Source organism: Vicia villosa, linkage group LG2, assembly GCF_029867415.1.
Source record: "Vicia villosa cultivar HV-30 ecotype Madison, WI linkage group LG2, Vvil1.0, whole genome shotgun sequence".
Lineage (NCBI taxonomy): Eukaryota > Viridiplantae > Streptophyta > Magnoliopsida > Fabales > Fabaceae > Vicia > Vicia villosa.
Window position 1 is genome coordinate 167,458,497 of NC_081181.1, and position 16,478 is coordinate 167,474,974.

General features: G+C 34.3%; 1 protein-coding gene across 1 annotated transcript; it reads left to right on the forward strand.

The window, feature by feature from the left end:
- Positions 1 to 884: 884 nt before the first annotated feature.
- On the forward strand, positions 885 to 5,444 carry LOC131652875 (uncharacterized). The gene is made up of 10 exons (XM_058922854.1): positions 885 to 1,083; positions 1,455 to 1,584; positions 2,025 to 2,163; positions 2,258 to 2,470; positions 2,662 to 2,800; positions 3,832 to 3,982; positions 4,081 to 4,190; positions 4,268 to 4,365; positions 4,508 to 4,577; positions 5,159 to 5,444. The coding sequence occupies exons 1-10, from the start codon at positions 991 to 993 to the stop codon at positions 5,246 to 5,248; spliced, it is 1,233 nt and encodes a 410-aa protein (XP_058778837.1). The 5' UTR covers positions 885 to 990; the 3' UTR covers positions 5,249 to 5,444.
- Positions 5,445 to 16,478: the final 11,034 nt, after the last annotated feature.

Here is a 16,478-nt window from a genome sequence, read left to right on the forward strand (position 1 = left end):
AACATAAAATAGTAGCATAAAATAATATGAAAAAACATTATGATGAAATAGAAAAAAAGAGGAGATGAAATATTAGAGAAGATGGAAAAGAAATAGCATAAGATATGCGATTAGATAAGAAGAGGAACATTAAAAACATAATTGGAAAAGAGAACAGTAGAATAAAAATAATAAGATGAAAAAGAAAGAACTTGAGATGAAAGACTAGAAAAGAATATGTGATATGTATTTGAAAAAGAAGATGAGAAGAAGGTGCAATACCACTAGGAGAGATTTGAGAAGACTTAAACTGAAATCTTAAGTGTGAGGAACAGAAAGTCATTCGTAATTGTAAGGCCAATGCATAATAGGTTTGAGTTTGGGTTGAATATAAGTTAATTGAAGTTTGAGAGGTTGTAATATAATGCGGTTTGGTTTGTAAAATACAAACCGCAAATCAAACCGAACCGTGCGGTTTGTTAAAAACGGCCCAAACACATTCAAACCAAATACAATTTTGTGCGGCTTCAATTTGGTTTGATTCGATTTTGCGATTTTCTTATCAAAGTTTGATACCGACTATGTATAAAAATGTATAAAAGTGAAAGTACATAGACTAGATTAATGAATTAATACAAATAATATAAAAGGATTAGAGCATCATTACAAACAATAAAAAAAGTTAATTATGGTTCATTTGTAAATTTTAAAAGTTACGAGACTTAATTGAAAAAAAAAACTACAAAAATTTAATCAAATAATTTTGACAAAATTTAAAAAATTCAATTACAAATTATTTAAATCAGGGGGCTTTTTAAGAATTTCAAATAGTTTAGTATGCAATAGTAATATTTTCTATTTACTCCTAATGTTGTAACTATTCTTACTTTTAGCAAAGCTTAAATAACCAGAAAGAATAATAGCTAGGGTTTTCTGTCACTGTAACTCACTGAGTGTATAATTCGTGTGCCGTGCGAGATTGTTAGGGTTTCGAATCTCGCCGCACATACCATGACTACGGTGGTTCCAACCTCAGAAGAAGATGCCGCTCTTTCCGTCGTCCGATTTGCTTCCGAGCTAGCCTGGGCTGATGCTGGTCCCGAGGTAATTCCTCATCGATCCCAACACCGTCTTTTTCCTTCTTGTTGGCTCTGATTATGAAAATCCGTATAAAGAAGAGCAATGTTTTGGAGTTTTTTTTAATTCGTTTTTTTTTTGTGTTAGATTGAATGTATATGTATTCACTGTGTTCTGTATGCGTGAAATCGAGAAATGTGTCGATGCTCTATTGTTGTGGCTTAGGGAATAATGAAACAGGAAATTTTAGATTAGTTTTTCTCTCCATTTTTTGTGTTTCTGCTCTGTAGGATCATTTATCATGGATTTATGGTATTTGTGAGGAGATGATTATGTTTTTGCTTTGATTTAGTGTTTATATGATATGTTAATTTATTACTACTATCTCGGTCTGTTAGGTTGCTGAGCCGCAAGTTAGCAGACTCTGCATGGAGGCTGAAGAATTCATTGTTATGGGAAAGTGGTTGGAGCTAGCATCATTGATGATTACTTCTGCTGAATTGATTTTCTCAAAGGTTTCTGAGAAAGGTAGAATGATCTTTTTCTGGGTAAATACTCTTTAAATATAATCATGAGGTATAACTTTTGCCATTTGTAAATTTGCGTTGGATTCCTCATGCATTTTAGTCTCATCTTTTTTCTTTTGATGAAAATGCTGAATCCTTTATGGTGTACTTTGTGAATATGTATGTTGTACTATCATTTGATTTTTTTTTTCCGGGTTTAGTATTCTAGTTGTACTTCTGATAGTTTTGTTGAATTCAGCATTGCTTAATATTTTATTTTCTTGGTCCTTTTGCTTTATGCTGTTGCATCTGCGACTTTTGTTGGGTAGTTTGCTGTTTACTTTTTAGTTTGGAATCTAATTTTATTTTACCCTGAAAATGGGTTGGCATAATAATATGGGCGGTGAATGTTCTGGGTAAAATTTGCCTGTGTTAACAAAGATCTTTTATTTTCTATGCCAGACGTAGAGTCCATCTTCACTATTATCTGCAATCTTGTTACGAAGACTGAGAATCCAGATGAAGTGATGGAGATTGTTAAAGTTATAACTGCAAAATTAGTTCAGCAGCCCAATGAGAAACCTGCAGTGAGATTGAAAATGTAATATTACTTCCTACTTGGTTTTGAAATTTTGGTAAAGCATGTTACTGGGACTACTTAAATTTATTAATTTAATATGTTTTTCTTTTTGTAGTTTGATCAATCTGTATAATCTATTGGAGACTACATACTGCCAGTTTTATGTCTACCTGAAGGCATTGAATTTAGCTGTTGATGGAAAAGTCACGGAATACATCATTCCTTCATTCAAAAAGATTGATAGCTTCTTGAAAGAGTGGAAAATTGAGGTACCAGAGCAGAGAGAACTCTTTCTCGCCATCTCTAATGTTTTGAGGGAAAACAAAAGGTACTGCAGAAGTTTATTCCCTTTATCGTCAATTTAGAATATTTCTTTTTACTTCTCTTTGGATTAGAAAAATAACTGAAGTCTCCTTTCGTCAATGTCACAATCAATTGGGTCAATAGTCCTCCATCCGTACCACTATCTCTGTTTTTTTAATGTAATAAAAGTTAATTAGCGTTTCATTTTTATCTCAGCATGTCAAAGGATTCCTTCAAGTTCCTGACCAGTTATCTGGCTACTTTTTCTGGAGAAGATGAACATGTTTTGAGCGAAGCCAAGGAGGAAGCTGTGCGTGCAATTGTTGATTTTGTCAGGGCACCTGATGTATTTCAGGTAACTTGTGTTGTAATGGGGTTTAAACTCTCTTGGGTGAATTAATGAGGTTTAAACAACATGAACTTATTGTTTCGGGGTGCTAAATTTGATCATACTTGCTGTTGGAAAAAGTAATATCTTCTCATTAAGCGACAAGGTCACTTTCACGTTATCTGCCCTGTAGTTTAGAACTTCTGTTTTCCTTTTTATGATGTTTGTTCCCGAGATTCCGAATCCGTAACCAGCAAACTTGATTGCCTCATTGAATCAGTGTCTTTGCCAGAAATTGTAAAACCTTAGAATATCTTATTCGTGTTTTGCTTGCAACTTCTCGGTTGCCAAACCAATATAAAACGATTGCAATTCTCACAGACAATTGCAACTCTCCCAGATAGCCCCTTCCTCCTTGTCTTGTCTCTCCTCTGCGAAACATCTTCACCTGTTCTCCCTTATGTAGCCTCTTCTTTCTGTGGTCTCAGTCTATGCTACTCAAACCTCTTCCTCTCTTCTGTGACTCCACTGTGCAACAACATTGAAAGAATTATGACTTACTTACCAATTTCCTTTGACACTCTAGAGTGAGGTCACAAAAGAGACTAGGAGTGGTGTACCACATGCCATGATGCTATGGCCTCACTTGTAATAGACTGCTCACTTCGCTGCTTTATTTTATGATCCAGGAGAAAACAAATATTGTGAAATGTTCATATTTGCTAAAATATCTGTTATATTTGGCGAGAGGCAAATGGGGAAATATCTATTATAAGACCCAGGAGAAAACAAATATTGAGAAATGTTAATAATTGTGACAATTTCTGTTATAATCGGTTAGAGGCAAATGGGAAAATACTTGTTATAAATCAAATATATAATAATGTAACTTTTTCTAATGAACAATATTTATTATTAGTATTATTTTGATTCTGTAAGAAAAATTTCAAGTTTGACTGCCTTGCTTAGATGTCGAAGTCTGCTATTTCATATAAGTATATTCCAATGTTGAATACTGTCCAGAGCATTCATAAAGTTGTATTTTGATTTCCACGTAGTGTGATTTACTGGACATGCCTGCTGTTGGGCAACTGGAGAAGGATTCCAAATATGCTTTGCTATATCAGCTTCTCAAGATTTTTCTTACTCAGAGACTTGATTCATACTTGGAATTTCACACTGCAAATTCATCCTTATTGAAAGACCATGGTAAATATTGTTCATGCAAAATTGATTGTCATTAATGTTTGCATATCTTTCTTCCACTTTGTGTTTCTATCTAAATGTTTTGATGAAATAATGTTTAGGCCTTGTGCATGAAGAATGCATAGCAAAAATGAGATTGTTGTCATTGGTTGATCTCAGCTCTGATGGATCTGGCCAAATTCCATATGAACTTATTAGGGACACACTTCAGGTAAATTTGAGTTTACTTTATATGTTTTGTATTTTCATTTTTCCTAGCATAATTCAAACCTTGCAACTCCTTTTCAGATCAATGACGATGAAGTTGAAATATGGGTGTTTAAAGCAATAAGTGCTAAGCTAATTGACTGCAAGATGGACCAAATGAATCAACTTGTAATTGTTAGGTATGTTGTATCTGAACTTTAGATTTTTGTACTGGCTATTGGGCATGTTTACATGCACCTGATTTCTGTAGCTATTTTTCATTACTTTGATTCTAGTTTTAAAATACTAATCACTATTTAATGCAAGTGTTGTTACGTGCAGTCATCATACTGACCGGGTGTTTGGTCAGCATCAATGGCAAACACTGAGAACAAAGCTAGTGAATTGGAGGGTAAATAAATTTCCATATATAATTTTCATTGTTATAAATTTGATGTTTTATTTGATGAAGGGGTTTATATTTGAAAAATAAATTTTACCATATTAAACAATAAAATGAGGAATGACAATTGAATTTATGAATTCAATTTTAATGGTAAAAAATATGAACAAGTTGTGTCTGCAATTAAGAATTTCGACAAATAATTTATTCTTTATTAACTTAACTATCACAAGTAAATTTGATTTTAGAATTTTAAAAACCTGTAAATTTGATTATTACTATATATCCCAGAGCTAATTACTTATTTATTAAATTAAACCATTCCTTATTGTGATTTTTAAGCTAGTTAAGCGTTTTTACACTGTTGTTTCACGATGTATACATTTTCAGCTAGTTTCCCCACTAAAGAACCGTTTGTTTTCGAACAATGTTTGATTTTTCTGTTGTTGTATTTTCAGTTATTTTATGTGCTGGAGGATGATAGTGCCATTGCACTTGGATAACAGTTTGATCTTGTTTTTAGTTAAGGAAATGCCATTGTTTTAACTGAGTTACTTATTATTATTGGTTCATTATTCTCCTATTTGCAGGGAAATATTGCAAATGTGATTAGCACCATTCAGGCCAACAAAGTATCAGAGGATGGGTCCCAGGCAGCCCAAGGTTTGGTAGTTCGCTAAGGAGGATTTCTTTATCTCAAGCGTTTTGTTAAGTATCTAGATTACATCCGGGTCAATTTTTTTTTTAATCTTAAAGAGAGGAAAGAAGAGATTGTAATTTGTTCTGTTTACAATATTTACGTTTTAGTTTTTGGCTGTTGACTCTAATTGTACTACTAACTTTAAGAGAGAAGCCATGTTAAATTTTGGATTGAAATTTTCTGGAGTATATTTTATTGGGTGACTAAAACAATTTGATTTTTAGTGTTTTCTGAAGAAATTGTGCAGTTGATGGAAAATGAGACCAACTAAACATTAACAGTTAATCGGTTATTTAATTGGGAAAGGATACACCATAAATCTGTCCCTGACTGAGTATTGATAAACTACTCAATCTGTTTCACAATGAGTACTCCATCTGTTTCACAATGTGTTGTTTTAATAAATAAAATTTGTTTCAAAATGAATGATATTATCACTTTTTTAACAAGGTAATAATTGTTATTTTTTCAATTTTATCCTTCAATTAGTATTGTACACTACTTTCAATATATTTATAAGATTAATTTAGTGAAAATACAATATTTTATGACAAAATTATTATATTTCTTAACTTGTGTGTGAAAATTTTAAATGACATTTGTTTTTAATATTAAATTTTTTCTAAAAATAAAAGAAATAAACTTTTTGCATTTTTTAAAGGAAAATTTAAAAAGCGTTTTTCCTAAAAAAATTGAAATATATATATATATATATATATATATATATATATATATATATATATATATATATATATATATATATATATATATATATATATATATATATATATATATATATTTTGTTTTTTAAAATAAAAAGTTGTTTTTTCCTAGATATACGAGAAAATCTATTTTTTTAATATTAAAATTGGATTGTTTTGGAAAATAAAAAATCATTTTTTCAAATATAAAAAAATCAATTTTTTTGAAATATAAAAATCAAATTTTATCAAAAAAAGTTTTGTTTTTCAAAATTAAAAATTGATATTTTAAAATTTTAGTTTTTTTAAGAAATAAAGAAAAGATAAAAACCAATCTTAATTTCTAAAAACAAAAAAGTATTATGTAATTTTTTCTTTCAAAAATAACATTTAAAATAAAAAAAACTTTGTAAGAAAATTTGAGCTTTAGAACGTGCTTGAATTTTGGTGGAAGTTAATTTATTTTTAAAATTTTAAGTTTCTCCATTTACTTATTATTACAAAAAATTATAATAATTTATTTTTTAATTTTAATAAAATTAAATATTTATTTATCTCACGGGTCACTTTCAACATAATATTTAATTTATTTTAATCGATCACTACACACTTTCTCTATCTTAATTAAAATTTCAAATTTCTCTCACATTTTCCCACACTTTCTTACTTTTATTTTTAAATTTTTTTCTCTATTTATTTATTATACAAAAAATAATAATTTATTTTTTAATTTTAATATAACTAAAATTTTGTTTTCTTACGGTATTTTAAAATTAAAAAATATCTATTTTATTTTAATCAATCATTGTATTTATTTGAGTGATAATATCCTGATTTTTAATTTTTTTCTCCATCTCACGATTCTTTTTTTATGATTATTTAATACAATTAAATTTCTTTAATTATTGTTCATTTGTATTTAAATATATTTTATCGCATTAATCTTTTTATTTATTTCACGGGTCATTATCAACACAATTTCTATTTTATTTTAATCCACAATTACTATTAATTGAGAGATAGTTTTTTTTTTATCTCCATCTTACAAATTCTTCTTTTATATGATTATTTAATATAATTGAATTTATATCATTATTTTTCATTTATAATTAAATTATTTATTTTAAATTTATACATATCTAATTAAATTTTATACAATATCAAATAAATTTATCCGTGCGGAAGCACGAGCATCTTACTAGTTTATTTTTAAAATTTTAAGTTTCTAAATTTTGAGCCTTAAAAGTTAGGTTCTAACTCCTTAAATTGACAAATCTATGTGCGGCAACCTCATGATGGTGAGATGCTGAAATGAGCTTTGTCAAAATAAATTAGATTGGGTGGCCATATGATAACTACATAAGGATGGGTGATTATATAAAAATTGAGGATTGATAACAATACATGGCTGGATGGTTTGTGGCCATTTTCTTCATAAGTTTAAGAACTATCCTATGTAGAACCATGACAAATGACCTAGGTGAGAGTTGCGACAGAATTTAATTTCAGCAGTAGATCCAAACATTGACAAAAAGATGTCCTAATATCATGAGCTTGGACTCATCATCATTGAGATCCTCAAAGAAAAAGTTGCAGACTGTGGTGCAAGACATTTGGACTCATTATCATTGAGATCCTCAAAGAAAAAGTTGCAGACTGTGTGCAAAACATTTGGACTGTGGTGCAAGACATTTGATATTTTATTTTTGATTTTCAATTTCTCCCTCTTCACACTCACAAAGGATCTAATTAATTCCAGTTATCAATAAAAAGTTAGTGAGAAATCCGTGCATCTGCATGAGTTCTGGTGTAAAGTGCAGATATGTCACCAGTTTATCATTAGAATTTAAACAAATTAAAAAATATCAAAATATTATTAAAAAAAATTGTAGAAGTTTTTAAAAACTTCTATTATTAAGAAAACTATTAAACACATACTTTATAAAAAACAATTGTGAAAAATAAAAAAAAATATTTTTTTATTAACAGAGTCGAAATAATGATTTTTTTAAGTTTAATAAATGAGATAAATAAATATTCAAAATTAAAATTAGTTGAAAATCGATAGAAACATAATTTTACATAAAAGTCCAAAGAAATAATGATATTAAAGAATTAAGTTTGATATCGTATTTATTAAATTTGGGGCTATGATTTAAAATATAAAAAAAATGAAAACTCAGTAGTACAACTGACATAAGTTTTATTTTTATTTTCTTTAATTGTTCACATAGATTTTGGTATGATTACCCTTGCGTTCACACGGTACTGGTGTGTTACCAGTGCGTTCGCATGAGTTTTGATATGATTACTTGTGCGTTCACACGGTACTGATGTGTTACTCGTGCGTGCATTCGCACGGATTTTAGCATGATTACCCGTGCGTTCACACTTTTTTAACAAATATAAATTGTCGTTTATAAAAATATTTGTATCATTAATATATATTTTTCCAATTATAAAACTATTTGTATCAATAGTAGACTTTTTTTCCAGTTTATAAATTATTTGTATTAACAATACACTTTTCCCGTTCATAAAAATATTTGTATGAACAATACTCTTTTTCCAGTTTCTACAAATATTTGTGTCAACAATATGTAGGATCAAGCGCTTACCACTTCGCTAAAAGCAATTGCTGTTAGTGAGGTCGCAACTTTATTTCCGTATAGTATGAGCCCTCAGGGGCTACACCTAAAGCGAGGTTTGTAAGCTCTCTCTAGGCGCCATGGGTTGAGATGTTAAGTCCATTCGAATCCCTAGGGTGACACTAGATTTATTTATCCAGCAATCTCCCCCCAGTGTCAGCCGGGGGAATTCGAACCCATGACCATGCTCTGATACCACTTGCAGGATCAAGCGCTTACCACTGCGCTAAAAGCAATTGTTGTTAGTGAGGACGCAACTTTATTTCCTTATAGTATGAGCCCTGAGGTGCTGCACCTAAATAGAGGTTTGTAAGCTCTCTCTAGGCCCCATGGGTTGGGATGTTAAGACCATTCAAATCCCTAAGTGTGACGCTGGATTTGTAACACCCCATTTCTACCCAAGCATTTAGGTACAAATATCAGAGAGAAAAGATTCTCATAAACACTTAACAGTATCACACACACACACACACACACACACACACACACACACACACACACACACACATATATATATATATATATATATATATATATATATATATATATATATATATATATATATATCGGTAAACAGAATATCCACCGTATTCCTCCAAAATACAACGTATGAGAAGGTATCCAAAATACATAATATGAATACATCCAAAGGATCAATTATACATAAAAAAGATCCTATAAGCATCATCTACAAAATAAGTGCTCAATCCCCCCCCCCCTTAGGTGTTACGTATCACGAGCGGACGACACCAAAACAGACGACTACTAAAAGAGCACCTACACTTATGAATCACCTGCACATTACCCACGAGTAGGTAACATTAAAGCAGAAGGGTGAGAATATAATTCATAATGAAAAAGCATGATAAATATAGTAATGCCAACAAGTATCATCAAGAATCATACAACAAAGTAATCCACTAAGTCAACCACAATCAATGTATGAACATTGCGATAAATTAGTGAGAACATAATGGTAAAGACAAATGATGATGAATGAGACTCGACTATGCATATGCATGTGGTACCAATCCGGAGTAAACTCCTTGTGAGATATTGGATCGAACTCTAGTATTGTCGAAGGGTAGCTTCTTGGTTCGACAGTTCGACAGAGTTAAGCATGAAGTCGAAGGATTGTTCACATGCTGGTGTCGAAGTGTGCATGCTGTAGTCGAAGATGGGTCTAGCATGCAGATGTCGAAGATGCTAGAGTTGTTAGCATGTTAAATTAGGTTTTAGTGTTTAAACCCTAATTTGTTAAGTTAGCTTGTTTATTAAGTTGGCTTGTGTAATGGGCCTTGCTGAAAAAGCCCATTAGTTAGTATGTTAGGTTTTATTATAAATAGCATACTAGTCTCTCATCATTGCTAAGCTGCAAATCCTAATTTAGGGTGAGAGAGGTTATTTGTTATTCTTGTAAACTTGTAATCTTGTTTTAAGAGAAAGTAAAAGAATAGCAGTTATAACCAATTCTTGTGTTCTTATTCTCTTCCCTAATTCCCTATTATACTTTGTTATTGGTATCGTTTTTCACAACAAATTGGTGCGGTGAGCGTGGAGAAGATGCCTTCAACAAAGTATGAGATTGAAAAGTTCACCGGAGTGAATGATTTCGGTCTGTGGCGCTTGAAGATGAAAGCCCTACTGGTTCAGCAGGGTTGTTTGGAAGCGTTGAAGGGAGAGGCAGCCATGAATGCAGAATTGACGGCAGCGGAGAAGACAAATATGATCGAGAAAGCACACAGCGCAATTTTGTTGAGCCTTGGTGATAAGGTTCTCCGGCAGGTATCAAAGGAGACGACGGCATCAGGGTTATGGGTGAAACTTGAAAGTTTGTATATGACCAAATCGCTGGTAAATCGACTCTACCTGAAGCAAGCTTTGTATTCATTCAAGATGATTGAAGACAAAGTATTGGCTGAGCAGTTAGATATGTTCAACAAGCTGATTCTTGATCTTGAAAATATTGATGTGAAGATCGATGATGAAGATCAAGCGCTGTTACTATTGTGTTCTTTGCCTCGATCACATGCTCACTTCAAAGAAACTCTCTTGTATGGAAAGGAGTCCCTGACGTTTGAAGAAGTTCAATCAGCCTTGTACTCTAAGGACTTGAATGAACGAAAGGAGCATAAACCTTCGACTGTTGGCGAAGGTTTGGCCGTTAAAGGAAAACTCTTACGAAAGGATGGTAAGTTCGACAAGAAGAAAGGCAAAAGCCAGTCGAAGACTTACAGTGGCGAAGCATCTGGCATTCGATGCTACCATTGTAAGAAGGAGGGTCACACAAGAAGGGTGTGCCCTGAACGCTTGAAATATCATGGAGGTAAGGATAATGGCAACGCTGCCATTGTTCAAGATGATTTCGAATCATCTGATGTTCTTGTGGTTTCAAGCAGTGACTCTAAGAAGGAGTGGATTATGGACTCAGGTTGCACTTGGCACATGACTCCAAACAAAGACTTGTTCGAGGAATTATGTGATCAAGATGGTGGATCAGTATTGCTGGGAAACAACAAGGCTTGCAAGATTGCAGGTGTTGGATCTGTGAGATTCAAGCTCCATGATGAGTCAATAAGGTTGTTGACTGAAGTCAGGTATGTTCCTGATTTGAAGAGAAATCTGCTTTCTCTTGGTGAATTCGACAAGAAAGGATATGTTTTCCAAGGAGAGAAAAGTATCCTAAGAGTCATGAAGGGTTCGAAGGAAGTCTTGAGAGGCGTGAAGAAACAAGGCTTGTATACCCTTGAGGCTGAAGTTGTAAGTGGTTCGACAAATGTTGCATCCACGAAACCTTTGTCGAAAACAGAAATCTGGCACATGAGATTGGGCCATGTCAGTGAAAGGGGTCTGGTCGAATTAGGGAAACAAAATCTGCTTGGTGGAGACAAAATCGAAAAGCTGAAGTTTTGTGAACCCTGTGTACTTGGAAAATCTTGCAGAGTGAAGTTCAACAAAGGCAAACAAAGAACACATGGATCCCTTGATTACATCCATGCTGACCTTTGGGGGCCTGCAAGGTGTCCATCACATTCAGGAGCAAGGTATTTTCTATCCATAATAGATGATTATTCCAGAAAATTATGGGTATTCATCCAGAAGACTAAGGATGAAACTTTTGAGAATTTCAAAAGTTGGAAGACTCTGGTTGAAAATCAGACTTGCAGAAAGGTCAAGAGGTTGAGAACCGACAATGGCCTTGAATTTTGCAATGAGGCATTCGACAGTTTTTGTGCTGCCTCTGGTATTGCAAGGCATAGAACTACTGCAGGTACTCCACAGCAAAATGGTTTGGCTGAAAGGTATAATCGAACTATTTTGGAGAGAGTCAGATGCATGTTGACTAGTGCGGGGTTAACAAAGGTGTTCTGGGCTGAGGTTGTTTCGACAGCAACATATCTGATAAACAGATGTCCTTCGAGAGCGTTAGATATGAAGACACCTGAAGAAGTTTGGTCGGGACATCCACCAGATCTCGACAAACTGAGAGTATTTGGCTGCGTAGCCTATGCTCACATTAGGCAAGACAAGGTCGAACCTAGAGCTCTGAAATGCATGTTCATGGGATACCCTGAAGGAGTCAAAGCTTATAGGCTATGGTGCCTAGAGCCAGGTCACAGGAGGTGTATCACCAGTCGAGATGTAGTTTTCAATGAAGCTGAAATGGCTTTTAAGAAAACTGATGATGTTGGTCGAAGTACAGAAACATCTGACGAAGAGCTGGAACAGGTAGAGATTCCTGTTGAGGTGGAGCATGTTGATGCTGAATTGCATATCCCAGATGAAGTCGAAGAAGAAGCAGAAGATGCTGAAGTTGAGGAAATTGACGATGACTACCTATTGTCGAGAGATAGGTCGAGAAGAGTCATCAAGCCACCTCAAAGACTTGGATATGCAGATCTTATAGCTTATGCCTTAATCTCTGCAAGTGAGGTTCTAGACGAAGAACCTAGAGACTATAAGGAAGTTATGAGGAGTCGAAATAAGACTGAATGGCTGAAGGCCATGGATGATGAGATAAAATCTCTTCATGATAATCATACCTGGGAACTGATCAAGAAACCTGCTGGGGCAAGGTTAGTCAGCTGTAAATGGATTTTCAAAGTTAAGGAAGGAATTGAAGGAGTGACGTCGAAAAGATACAAGGCAAGGTTAGTTGCAAGGGGTTTCACTCAGAAAGAAGGTGTCGACTTCAATGATGTGTTTTCTCCTGTTGTGAAGCATAGGTCCATTCGAATGTTGCTTGCCATGGTGGCACAGTTCGATCTTGAACTGGAACAAATGGATGTGAAGACTGCGTTCTTGTATGGTGATTTAGATGAAACGATCCTGATGAGGCAACCTGAAGGGTATGTCGAAAAGGGGAAGGAAGATTATGTGTGCGAGTTAAAGAGATCTTTGTATGGGCTGAAACAATCTCCTCGACAGTGGAATAGGAGATTCGACAAGTTCATGGCACGCATAAGTTTCATTAGAAGTCAGTTCGACCACTGCGTTTACTTCAGATTTCGATCTGGTAATTCATTTGTTATTTTGTTGCTTTATGTGGATGATATTCTCATAGCAAGCAACAATGTTGAAGATGTGACGAGGGTGAAGGCTGAACTCAATAAGGAGTTCGATATGAAGGATCTGGGAGCTGCTTCCAGGATTCTTGGAATTGACATTCGAAGAGATAGAAAGAAGTCAAAGTTATGCTTATCTCAAAAGGCATATCTACGGAAGATTCTTGAAAAGTTTGGTATGTCGAATTCGAAGCCAGTTGTGACTCCAACAAACCCTCAATTCAAGCTGAGTATTAATCAGTGTCCCAGTACTGATGTCGAAAGAGCCTATATGAATAGCATTCCGTATGCTAATATAGTTGGTTCTTTGATGTATGCTATGGTTTGTACTAGACTCGACATAGCTTACGCAGTCAGTCTTGTAAGCAAGTACGTGGCGAATCCTGGAAAGGCTCACTGGCAAGCATTGAAGTGGATTTTAAGGTACATAAATGGGTCTCTGAATAGAGTCCTAATTTATGGTGGATCCTTGGGTGAAGATAGTAAAGCAGTAATAGAAGGATATGTCGACTCTGATTATGCAGGTTGTATGGATTCCAGAAAATCTATTTCTGGATATGTTTTCACTATGTTTGGCACTGCAATTAGTTGGAAAGCAACACTTCAGAAGGTTGTTGCTCTATCAACCACTGAAGCGGAGTATATTGCCCTAACTGAAGCTGTGAAAGAAGCATTGTGGCTTGAAGGTTTTGCGAAGGAGCTAAAACTTCAAGGTCGAGGTATCACTGTTAAATGTGATAGTCAAAGTGCAATACACCTGTCGAAGAATTCAGCCTATCATGAGCGAACTAAGCACATTGATGTGAGGCTGCATTTCGTCAGAGGAGTAATCGAGCGTGGAGAAGTCCAAGTGCTGAAGGTTTCGACTGAAGACAATGCTGCTGATATGATCACCAAGACATTGCCGAGTTGCAAGTTTTTCCACTGTATGCAGTTGATAAAGCTGCATGAAGAAAGCTAGTTTGTTCCTTGACGTTGTAGAGTTAGGTCCAAGGTGGAGATTTGTGAGATATTGGATCGAACTCTAGTATTGTCGAATGGTAGCTTCTTGGTTCGACAGTTCGACAGAGTTAAGCATGAAGTCGAAGGATTGTTCACATGCTGGTGTCGAAGTGTGCATGCTGTAGTCGAAGATGGGTCTAGCATGCAGATGTCGAAGATGCTAGAGTTGTTAGCATGTTAAATTAGGTTTTAGTGTTTAAACCCTAATTTGTTAAGTTAGCTTGTTTATTAAGTTGGCTTGTGTAATGGGCCTTGCTGAAAAAGCCCATTAGTTAGTATGTTAGGTTTTATTATAAATAGCATACTAGTCTCTCATCATTGCTAAGCTGCAAATCCTAATTTAGGGTGAGAGAGGTTATTTGTTATTCTTGTAAACTTGTAATCTTGTTTTAAGAGAAAGTAAAAGAATAGCAGTTATAACCAATTCTTGTGTTCTTATTCTCTTCCCTAATTCCCTATTATACTTTGTTATTGGTATCGTTTTTCACAACACTCCTCTTGTCATTATGACAAATACACCTTGCCGAGCATTATGCTGGGACTTTATACCACTCAGGAAGTACACCGTTGTCGAGCAGTAAGCTACGACAAACCGTCATCGAGCATTTAGCCCCCACTGATGACCTCTTGCCACTCAGGCTAATGTACCGTTACCGAGAATTAAGCTCCCACTGGTAACCAATGCCACGCAGGCCACCTGCTAATATCATTCCGCTATTAACGTAATAAAATGTTATGCTATGCACACAAACGACTCGATTACATATCAACAACAACAATAATATAACTCGGTCACATATCCATATCACACCGGTTATATTAATCCACACGGATACATCATAAATACCACTCAGGCTTTCAAAATCACACAACACACATTTACCGTCAAAACCCACCTGATTAGTAAATATTATTTCACAAAATACATTTATGAAAACTCATACAACCACCAACACACTCTTCTTTATCATAAAGCATACTCAATAATTTCCATAACACTTCAAACGACGCGTAGAAACGACCTACGGTTCAAAAGATACAACAAAACGAAGTTTGGAAAAACTAAGTTTTACAGCGTTCGCTTGAGCTCCGCTTAGCGGACCCTGACAGAAACTAATAGTCAAAAATGCAGAAGCTCCGCTTAGCGTACGCTCACAAAAACTGTTCTGCAAAAGAACCTCCGCTTAGCGGACCCAGGGCCGCTTAGCGGACCTACAAAAACCTAGAAAAACCAGTTCTGCAACAGACCTGCCAAACCCAAACCAATCATCTCAAAACCTCATATAAGCTTCCCTACACCTCCTACACAATCCATACATGCCATATATTCATGCTAACAACCAATGATTCATGGTTTATTCACTAAATGTATAACCTAATAATTCCTTCATAAGTAAGAAAACATGGAGAAATGGAAAACAAACATGATCAATGAAGATATATCATCATACTACACATACACACCACAAAATCATGTTCATAACTTCAAAACTCACAAAACTCATAATCTACCATTGTTGGTCAAAGCATAGAAATGAACAAGAACAAGAACAAAACTATAAGGATCATACATTCAAGATAAATTAGATTCACCCCCTTACCTTGGTTAACCTTGATTCTAGCTTTGGTTTGATCTTCTCACAAAAATCTCTTCTTCTCTTTCTCTTTGTTTTTCTCCTCTTTCTCTTCTTACTTTTCTCTCTATTTCTTTCTTTTTCTGGTTTTCTCTCTTTCTATTCTCTCTTATCTCTTTTCTATCTCTCTCTAGCCACTTCCTATTCACTAAAAATATCTAGGGCACTTAACAAAATATCTCACAATGCGGTCTAAACTTAATTGCTCAGAAAACTCCCAAAACGCAAAGTAACACGTCAAATATATTTTTCTACTACCGAAAACGTAAAAATCATCGATTAAATAATAGTCTACTATACCGAACTATTACCGACTGACACGACTCAAAAATGGTAAAATTTAGGAAAATACAACAAACATCATAATTAATCAGGAAAACACATTTACGGGCGTTATAGGATTTATTTATCCAACAGTGAGAATTGAATCAAACTCTAGTGGATCAAAGAGTAGCTTCCTGTTTCGACAGAGAATGTATCGAAGACCTACATATGTAGTCGAAGTGTGTTATAGTATGTGGGTGTCAAAATGCTATAGTTGTTAGTATTTCGAATTGGGCCTGTTTGTTATGTTCAATTGTTTAAGTTAGCTTGTACCCTAAGTTGACTTGTAATGGATATTTGTTAAAAAGCTCATTAGTTTAGTATGTTAGGTTTAAT